This window comes from Megalops cyprinoides, chromosome 5 (assembly GCF_013368585.1).
Source record: "Megalops cyprinoides isolate fMegCyp1 chromosome 5, fMegCyp1.pri, whole genome shotgun sequence".
Lineage (NCBI taxonomy): Eukaryota > Metazoa > Chordata > Actinopteri > Elopiformes > Megalopidae > Megalops > Megalops cyprinoides.
In genome coordinates, this window is record NC_050587.1 from 10,663,029 (window position 1) to 10,674,217 (window position 11,189).

General features: G+C 42.5%; 1 protein-coding gene across 1 annotated transcript; it reads right to left on the minus strand.

Annotated features, from left to right (window-relative positions):
* Positions 1-4,745: 4,745 nt before the first annotated feature.
* On the minus strand, positions 4,746-10,785 carry st8sia3 (ST8 alpha-N-acetyl-neuraminide alpha-2,8-sialyltransferase 3). The gene is made up of 4 exons (XM_036529729.1): positions 10,041-10,785; positions 8,473-8,595; positions 7,162-7,719; positions 4,746-5,066 (listed from the first exon to the last, which is right to left on the minus strand). Exons 1-4 carry the CDS (start codon positions 10,202-10,204, stop codon positions 4,784-4,786), a joined length of 1,128 nt encoding a protein of 375 aa, XP_036385622.1. The 5' UTR covers positions 10,205-10,785; the 3' UTR covers positions 4,746-4,783.
* Between the last annotated feature and the right edge of the window lie 404 nt (positions 10,786-11,189).

Below are 11,189 nucleotides of genomic sequence, written 5' to 3' on the forward strand. Positions count from 1 at the left end.
GGCCTGGGTTCTTCTTGGCCAATGGGATGCGTTGACTGAGTCTTGTGCTTGATTGACAGCCAGAGGACGTAAGAATCATACACATAGAAAACAAGTACAAATATAGATTTAGGGGTAATGAGGCCCCCCCCCCCATTTCTTTTGAAGTATAGAGAAAGCATTATTTTTGCTCAAAAGAATGAGTTGAACGTTTCCCTCCTACCGTAGGACACAAGTGTTTGTGGAAGGTGCTCTTTACACATGCTATTCTGACTGCCCCTCTTCAAAACTCAAGGGGTTTCCATCTTCTTAATTCATTGGCATTTTTTGCGTACTGTCAAGTGTTACAAATTTCACAACTGTAATTCACACCCTTATCTTTGAACTGAAAGTAGGGTGAGACAAAAAAGCTAGTGTCAAAAGATGCAACAGCTAAAAAGCACAAACATTACCTGTGAAAATAATATACATGTAATGTAATGGCAGATCAAATGAAGATGGTGGAGCTACACCCTCTTTGAATGACTCATTATTTACTCGATTACTGAATTAACAAAGATCTACACTTTATGTATGGAGGACTTTGAGTGATTCATTCTTCACTGGATTACTGAATCAACCAGGATCCACACTTTACACAGAGGTGAAAAATTCCCTCCTCTCTTCAAAATTAGAAGTAATCACATTTATTTGTTCAACCCATTCACTGAAGCAGCTGATTTCACTAATTAGCCCCCCTTCTAGCTGAAGAGCTGGTTAAAAAAAATCCAAATGACTGGAACAAATACTTCTGCTTTAGACTCGCACTTACACATATGGAGGAATATACATGGATTCAGATTCCAACGCTCTTTTGAAGCCATAAAAGAACATTCAAACCAGCCAAATTTAGTTAAGACATGCTCTATGATAATGACTGTACTTCATGAAGACATATGTATTAGCTCAGGGGACACTGAGCTGATATGGAAATTACATGGAATGTAACATTCTCAAAATGTGATGGGAGGGGACTTTTAAATCCAATGGCACAAATATATTCCACAATTACCAAATTAGAGTACAATGCATGTGGCATGTTTGATCAACACAAAACAATTCCTCCACATATTATGCAACGCTCCATAATGGGGGTAAATATAAGAATTGAAAGCAAATACATTTAAGTAAAAGCTGTTACAGGCCTCTGGAACATTTTAACCTCCAGCTCATACCCAGGCCCTCGACATGCAACATTTTAAACACAGCCCATTACTTTACAGGATATTTTGGGGATCACAAGCATCACTTAAATCAATTAAAATATTTATTATCCTGACTCTTCTAAGCAAATCAAATAATATACTTTAACTGATACCGAAGAGCACATACAACATAGTGTAAGTGATCTCCCTACACTTCCCCAAGATCTACACGGTACTTTACATCCCCCCAACATTTTGTAAACATAAGTAAATGGATTGGGAGGATTGAGAAATTTGTTAATTTTGAGCAAATGTGCGTCCGTACCATCAGACATATGTATTTCTTTTTATTTCGGTTTGCCCTTAGTGTTTCAGAATTTATATTGTTATGATGCACTCTAAACATATTTTATACAGTATGCCACTGTGGTGGCCATGGTTACGGAGTGTATTTGAGTGCTACAAGAACATCCTCATCACTGAGGATTGAAATTTTACCTCGTAGGCATACAGAGTTGAGTGTGTTCAATTCTACCAGCAATAAATGACTGAGAAAATGCGTCATGTAAATCTATACCCAGTTATTAAGGTTATGCTCAGTTGCAGGTTTTCTCTGGATTTTGTAATTATTCTAGCATAGTTTTCAAATGACCTTACATTACTTAATCACTCTTCTGGGTTTTCTGCATAGGTTGGTAACAGCATGACCAAAATTCTTCTTAAAAGAGAACACAAAATTCAGAATTAGGCAGCTAGTTAGCTGTTAGAGGAAATAAAGAACGGTTGATGTATCTAGGAGACAAGGGTCATGCTGTTTTGGCTTGTGAGCTTTCTTGCTGCCTACTCTACTGAGTGTTAATGTACAAGGTTTCCAGATAGCTGTCCATATTCACTACTGATCACTGCTGTGGATGAGCGATACAGACATTCTCCCAGTCCAGATTCATTGGCATTTAGCACATTACGATTTTAAACAAGGTTTAAACACCATCTAAAATGTACAAAAAATTGATAAGATTTAACACACAACAGTTTACAGTACTGACAATTATGCAGCACAAAGAATTGTTTACTTTACCATATTATATTTTCAAAATGGCACCGACTGTGTTTCTGTGCACTGGTCTCCTGTGAGAGATGGGTCAAAGGTCATTTTTGCTCCTCATTCAATGCAGCTCTTTTGAGAAAATCCTGTATTCCAATCCATACAAGCCCAGCACTTAAATCACTACAGTGCACTAATGATCATTACTGTCACTTGTTACATTTACATTAATAATACAATCTTCCATTGGTATGATTCCTCATAAATGATTTTGGTTTAAGTGTTTTAGGATGCCATGAAAGTGCTGTTTGACTGACTAGATATAACTACGTGTTCAACTCACCAACCCCCTGCTCCCTGAGACAAAGCAAGACCAGTGTCAGTCTTTTTGCAATGAAGCTGAGAATATTGTCTCAGTGATACATCTTTAAGCACATCACTTTAAAACGAATAAAACAGATATGACAAAATAGCATAAACATTCACAGTTACCGCTGATCAAACACATGACGTGATGTTGTTTTGTCTCTACAACACATTGGTGAAACTAGCTCATTTAAATTTATGGAGGCATACTTAAAGAGGTTACAAAACAAGAACGATGAGAAAATACTACAAGACAAAGAGATAAATAACTGAATGAGACTGATAGGATGCATGAGACACAGTATGTGTAAATTATTGATATAATGTATGATTTAGCAACAGCATCCTCTGAAATGAAGTCTATTTCACTGATAGAATATTCTCTCTTTAAGTAGACTATAAAAAGGACTGTCCTGCTATACATCTGATGCCTCTGAAAGTCTGTCAAATAAAGAGGAATAAAAGTGATCTATGATGTAAACAGGGGTCAAAAGTAACATCACTTTCTAAGGACATCTGACACATGAGGAGACTTTAGAATGGACAGGCTGAGCATCTGCTCAAAACAAAGACAAAAGAAAGGACGGGGTTTACAATCTTCAGCTCCTGTCTCCCTTTAAATTTACATTTTCTTGTCATCTTTATTTTCTTGTCTTTTATGTTCGGATATAAACATTTGATGTTCTGGCTGACTCTTTGGGAAAGTGCTCAGGGCTCCACTTCTGGCTTGGCCCCCACCCACAAAGTTAACCCTGCCGCATCTGGTTCCACGGCAACTCAAGCTCCAGCGCTCCAAATACCTAACCGAGAGGGGATCTGCCCTGCTATCCTTCTCACCTCTGACCCCTCCGCCACTAAGGGACTCACTGCGCTAATGAATCCACAGCTGTGCGCTGACACGTCTCCCACAATGCAACGCCGCCGCGCTCCTGCTCTGCCTCACAGGTGGGCAGTTCAGTCAAAGCGCGGAGCGGACTGGGCTTCAGTTTCGAACTTGAATTTGAGGCAGCTGAAATAAATGCAGCATCATGGGAAAAATTAAATAAAAAACGAGCAGAACCGCCTTGAACCCGACATGCTCTCCGAATGACATGCCCTATGACATGGGACATGACATGGGAGTTGCCCTACAAAGCAGAACTACCCATGGGGTCTAAACACATAGTGCAACGGAAGAATACGGCCATGAGACGGGGCAGCATGGTGCCCTGCTCTGTCCAGCTGCGGACAATCTGGCAGCTCCTCTTTTGTCTGGGATGCTTGGGGATACTGACCGTCTTCTACAGAGCAGCGAGTGCAATTCAAATCATGTTCTCTGAAGCCGTGTATAAAGAGCTGAAACTTTATCTATCTATATATAATCACATTACTAGAGATTTAGTCTACAGACAATGGTTTCACCGTCTGAGCATGCAAATGATATATACTGCTAGTAATCTCATGCCCCGTCCACCATTAACATTTTACTCTCTCTCGAACTTTGTATCGTCTGGTTATATTCCCCTATTGCAGGCTTAATTGGAAGTTATATACAGATAGATATGTCTTGCTGAGAAGATAAATAAATAGTTATGTGCGAGAATAGGTATTGGTCTTTTTATAGATTCCAAGCGAAGACAATTGGTCCCAATTGTATGGTAGGAATCTTTGCTTTGAAGCACTTATTTGTTGTACCTATCAATCAATATTCAAAGCCTCCAGTGCCATTTTGTAGCAAAGGCAAGTAGAAATCATATAGAGTAAGCCCTGCTCCTTTTTTATTACTAACTAGGCATGAGCCTCCTCTAAAAATGTCATAAAACTAGCAAAATACCTGCTGAAATATTTGTACCCTCTCCCAGACATGCATAATTAGTTACATCTCAGCTGTTAAATACAAATGCTGCACTCATTCCGCTTATCTATCTGTGCCTGTGCTGTAAAATAGGACATTCGGCACTTTGTTTTAATCCCCCACCCCCGCCCCACCCACCCATCCCGCAGCTTACAATTATACCTGCGGCAGCGTTTAATTGCAAAAAGCAATCACTGCTAGCAAAACTAAATCTCTGCTTGGATGGGTACTGTGTGTACGCTGCCTCTTTTTGCTTTGTGGGGCAGGTGGCGGGCACGGCGGGCCGTCTGGGCTTGGGTCCCCGCCGGCGTCACCGCCCCCCCGCCCCCCGGCCCGGTGCCTGCCCCCCCCACACACACCTCCCCCACCCCGACGTCACGCACAGTGCGACAGGCTGAGCTTGAGGAGGCCCTCCGCGTGCATCCTGTAGAGCAGCTTGAACTCGGACGGCAGCTGGTGGGACTCCTGCCACTTGGTGGTGAACTTGGTGCCCTTCTTGTCGTAGTAGTGATAGGGCAGCTCCTTGCCCGTGTTGGGGTCCCAGCCGAAGGGCCAGAAGCCGTAGAGGTGGATCTCCTCGCACATGGCCGAGGCCAGCGTGTACATGAGGATGCCCGTGCTCAGCCGCTTCGGGGACAGCTGCTTGGTCTTCCAGTACCTGTCGGGGCGGACGGGACAGGGACCAGTGTCAGACTGACCGGAAGGCCAGAGGGGGCACAGCTAACACCTACATAACAAACAAATATGTAGCCCAAGCTTGCTAAAACATGTTTCATTCAATTATGTACTGGAGGAGTCTAGGTGTACTATCATTGCACCCTCGGGAAAAGATGAATGAATGTATGAACTGTACCTATGTGTGTACGTATGTACTGTATGTGTATGTGTATATATGTATGTAGATATGTATATGTATATGGTTGTATGTATATGTGTATGTGTGTGTGTGTGTGTGTGTGTTTGTGTATGTGTGTGTAGTGGTATAGGCATGATGGGAACACAAGAGGAAAATGCCTGTCTATGCAGCAATCCAGTGGCTATACGCCCGTGGGCAAGATTCAATTGCCTGCAGCCACCAAACAGCAGGGTGTGTTTTTAATTTAAGGTTTTGTAAGAAAACTTTATTTCGCACTTTTCCTGCCTCCCGGGGGCGATTGTATAGCCAGCGCTTTACAGCCCCACGACTCTTCGTCAGAACCAACTGATCTACTCAGTGTCTTGTTTCTGCTTTAAGAATGGAAAATTGCCCACGGCAACGAGCACTTGAGGTGTTGCGAGGAGGCCTGAGCCCCTCAAAAGGTAATTCTCTCCAAGCAGGTTGCTTTAATGGGATTGAGTGAGATTACCGTACATCCAGTCACCTCAGGAAGCTGCAGCAAGCTGCACCTTAAGCCTCTCTCTATAAGTTGTTGTCATTACTTGCATGTTATATCCCTCTATGAGTTTTGTGCTTTCCACTAAATCCCTCTTACCATAGTGTACACTGAAGTTCTGCTCTGTACACTTAATCTCTCAGTACACATTTAAGAAAACTGTGCTTGCACATTTCTGTCACATATCTGCTCAGGAAGCATACAGACTTTAATAGAATATATAAATGACACAAACATAAAAGCTACATCACTGCTAACATAGCATCACGCATAGCTATCAATCCATCTGTTTCTATTGTGGGTGGTGTGTAACTACACATTATCATTAAAAATGTTGATTTACTGAACTGCACAACTACTGCTTGTCATGCCTTAAAGCGTAACCAAACATCATTAATTTCTTCATATAGAATAGTGATCATCATACTGGCATATTCACTAAATTATACAGTATGTACTTGCAAATTCAACTACACAAATAAAATAAATTCTATGGAATGCCACCTTTAGATCATTAAGAATGTTAAAGAGCACTATAAACATTCAATAATGTATGTATTGTTCATACAATTTATACATTATTAAAAGACCTGAAATTATAGCGAGGTAATATATTAACTCATTCTAGCTAGATAGCTAAATTGACAAGCAGGTTATTGACTGATGTGGTCTTTGTCAATGAGTAAACTCTTGTGCACTGTCATTTGCTGCCAAAATTATTAATTCAAATGATGCATAGAATTAAAATGGGCCAGAAAAAAGGACTTTATAATGACCACAGGTATCAAATGACAGGTAGCTATTAATATCCCAGTAACGCTTAAAAAAATCAGTGGTAACTTTGCCAGATTATTCAATTTAAATACAGTATCAACTAGGTAGATATCTCATAATTTCCCCAAATTCCTACCCAGAATGTAATTTATTATTTTTTTCCAAAAACAGATACATTTGAAAATGAAAATAATTTTTTTTCTAGAAAAAGAATATAGTACAGCTGTTGACCATCCTGTCTGACTGAATTTAAATCTGATTGTTATTATTCCCATTTATCTGATGTGCACACAGCCTTATCCAAATTCCTTAGCTCTAATTTATACCTACAATGAATTTTTATGAAATAGTTCAAGTTAAGTGCCTTCCTCAAGGATGCAAAGGTAGTCCCAAACCTGGGATTCACACTGCCACCAGATCACTGATATGTTTTAACTATCCTTTATGTATAGCTATATCCACAACAGTGGAGTTGTACAGTCCCTGCTGTAGAGAGACTGGAGGTCTGGTTAGTGGCCACAAAAATGGAACCATGAGGTAGACAATGACTCAAAACTAAGGCAAATCTAGCCCTGAGCTGTTGGAAGGAGGAACCTGACGTCTCACCTATTGACGTACTGCATGATATTGCCCGGCCAGGCCAGCTGCACCTTCAGCTGGCCCTTGTGCTCCACAAAGAAGTCGACCAGCGTCCGTGTGACGGTGGCGGAAGTGTGGAAGAAGAAGGCGGGGATCCAGAGCAGCGCGTTGTCCAGCTTCTTCAGGCTGAGGAAGAAGTTGTTGCGGTCCTGGATGGTCAGCAGGTTGTTGTAGTACTTCTCCAGGATGCTGGGGTTGAAGGTGGTGAGGTTGGTGCGCCGGCCCACGTCCTTGTGGAAGACCTCGGTGGGGGCGAAGTTGCAGCGGAAGACGAAGTCGGAGCGGTCGATCTCGGGCCCGCAGCGGCTGCCCGTCAGGATGCCGCTGTTGCCCACCAGAGCGCACACATTGAAGCGCCTGTCGGGGATGGGCGAGGAGTCGGGCAGCAGCGACATGAAGTTCTGCCCGATGGAGAAGACGTACTTGTGGCTGGAGTAGTCGTAGTGCATCAGCTGGCCCACGCGGACGCTGCTCTTGATCAGGGTGAAGTTGCTGGGCACGTCGATGTAGTTGGAGATCTCTTTCCTGGAGGTAAAGGAAAACAGATCTGAGTCTTTCCATCATATCGTGTCTCACAAGACAACTAATTTGAAAGGCCATTCTACAGCAACATTGAGTTGAATATTTATCAAAATCTTGATCTCAAGATGAATATAGAGTTGAATAGAGTTGAATATTTATTAAAAATATTGTTTGGTAGCTTCCAAAAATCTCTGAAACAAATTATTTTATTGTACAATATCCAGGACATCTGTAAATCCAGGGGAGTGAAAGAATGTTTTTTTTTGTCCTACAAGCTATTTTTATCTCCACTGTAAGCGTCACCCCTTATCTCATGGATCAACAAAAGATTAGAATTGGAATGAGTATTCCTCTGATCGAGTTTAATCTTCTGCCGGTGATTTACTGAGTGAAGTGGCTGGATGGCCATACTCAATAAAATGACCACAGTATTAAAGGCAGGAGCGCTCGCCAGGTTGAAACCACTGTCATGCACTGCAACCCTTCACCCTCTGTAACTCTGGCAATAAGGGCTTTTGCAAAACCACACAAAGCAAGAAACATCAAGGAGTAGTCCAGTCCAGTAGTCTACCCCACAGAGGTTGTCACAACACACAACATAACGGAAATTTTAGGTTGGTGATGGCGAGCTGTAACATTTATGGACATATGGTCAAAGAGGAGTGAACTTGTATCAGGTGAGCCCATTAGCCATTCCTTTTTAATGTATTGTTTATTCCTGTATGGAATCTCACGGTCCAGCTTGACCTATCCCACCTTTGCTGTATGAAAGCTGTCCTGTTGAACTTCCATTTGGACGACTTCTCATGCAGTTCCTCATTGAGGGCATTGGTGAGCGGGATAAAGGATGGGTCCAGTACCTTCATGGCCAGCTGGGAGCTGTGGAAAAATAGCATTTTCCATTGAGAGCAGCCGAGCGGCAGTATCACGAGGAGGCGGCAGCTAAAAGCGAGCCTAATCAATGCAGCCCGGCTCACAGCAGTCAATTTCCGAGCTAATTAATGTGCTGTTTTTAGGCTTGGGCCTCGTTAGACTCCCATCTGTTACGATCCCCTCTCTTTCTTTGCAGTGTTATCTGCATATGGCCAGACACAACAGAAAGGGATGCAGGTGAACTGACTGTCAGGTTTAGTTTGACTGAGGTGGCTTTCAAGCTCACAGGATAACTGCATGCGTTTTCATGTGGAGCTGTGGTGAAGCCACATCAGGCTACACTGTAATGCTGTACAGCTTGTCCTTTCAGTAGTCAGTTTTTGTGTTATTCAAGATTCATGTTAGTGAGAATTCATGCATTTTCTTAGAGAATTAGATGCTGAGGAATGCCTTGAACTCTTTACATATAAAGTCGCAGTGCTGACATTGAAGTGGAAAAGGATGACTGTAAGCAAAAGGTGAGAAACTGGGTTAAACCAACTGCAGTACATGATGTCAGGATCTGAAGTTCTGGGTTCTTAATGTATATGCTTCCCCTGGGCTCAGGTTTGGAAAACATGCTAATAACCTGCATTCTCCAAACATTATGAAACAAGAAGCGACGAACATGAGAAAAATTAAAGTGAGCTGCAGAGCTTGGAAAAATGGCTCCGTCCACATAACCCTGGCTATGACTTAGGAAAATGATTACTAAGTGAAAACGAATCTGCCACAAAGCCGAATCAGCACCGAGGAGAGCTCCCCGTAGCAAGCTCCATGGCGGCAATGCTGACGCAAGCTGTCCCTGCATACTGAGGGCGAACCCGCCTGGACATTCGACCTCTCTGTTTCTCACTCCACACAGAAGTCTGTTTCTTTTGAATTCGGTCAAAACCGAAAACAACCCCTTGTGATGTAAGCGGAAGTTCATTCGCTGCTGCGCCGCTTTGCATTTCTGTCAAAATCAATATAGAGCGTAATATGCAAATCCAGTAAGCTATATCATCCTATTCTATCAAACTCCGTGATTTGAGCAAGACGCCTGCGCCACCAGATCCCAATTGTATATCGAAGGCCTTTTGGATTATGTGCTGCAGGACTTGGATATTTTGAATTATTACACTGTAAGATTATCTACAGCCCCCGACACCCCCACCTCACCCCACCCCACCCCACTCTCTTTCCCTCTCCAGACTTTTGAATGAGAAATCCATCTTTCCGAATGAAACGATTGTGGTCAGATGCAAGATGAAAGTTACCGCATCATTAATCTAGCATGCAGCGGTATCTGAGTAGGTATAGCATCTCAACGCGTTAGCATAGGCTATCAATGAAAAAGCAATCATAAACAACTAGACACAAAACAGTACATCATCATTAATACACCACAGATTCCAACTGCCATTACTTACCGAAATCCAGCATGAAACATATACATTCGCGGTCCCCCCGAATTTGCATATTTGGGCGTAGTGAAGATGTAATCTTTTTTTATTGACACGTAGCTTATCAACGATAAAATCAGCAAAGCGACGCTGAACATGACCAAACCCAGCGCGCTAACTATGCGGACCATCTTGGCGTGATATCATTCCCAGCACAGCTACGATTAGGGGCGGACAAGTTGCGCATTCGATAATTAAAATCAAGAAGACATACAGGCGGTCCTTAAAAACATGAATGTGAAACAAGGATTTGTGGAGTTTAAAAATGGAAGGCTGCTATGAGCTGCGGCGGCTGAAATGGCAGTTGGTTGCGTTGGTGATGCGTCTTTGCCTAGAAGAGCCCTCATTCTCGCGCTCGGCTTTGGACGGAGCTGCCATCCTCGTTCCCAGCGTACAAGATAGATGCGGCTGGAATAATGCTTCGGTTAGATGCAAGCTTTTGAATTTAATTAATTAACTCCGTCGGCTATTTAAAGGAGACCGAGCCTCCGGCGAAAATCAAATAAATAAGCAGCGAGGCGGCGAGGTGGAGCGTTGCGGTGCTCGAAGGGGTTACACGTTTTGCAAGCCTACGTGGATTATTTCGCGTTCTGTATACATTATATCAACATTTCAGTTGCCCCCGTAACACCGCTGGAAACCCGTTCGTGTAATGCTTGCATGCATGTGTAATTTAATTGAGTCGAATAGATTGAAAAGGTCTGCTGTCGTGGCGTCCTCACGGCTTTCAATGACATTCTTTTCAGCCAATGATTGCTGTCCACCTTACTGTCATCACAGAGAAGAGACCCAAATATTGGGGTAAAGCAAGAAATATTATAATTACAGACATTAGTGTTGATTTTGTTTATTATGCTGCAGATTTTATTTGTGGATACTAACTTAGCACCAACCCCCGTCATTGTGAATAACCAATGGCTCCAAATATTCCTTATAGCAATTCTGGCCTAAAAGCAATCCATGATAGTGTTTCAAACTATTTAACCAGTGTGCCCTGTGATACCTTTTGATCCAATTCAAGGAACATATGAAGATCGAACACATGACCCTGTTCTCTGTTTACTCACTTCCTCCGGGTTCTGCAGAGAATCCGGCCACATATATGATTATCCAGCC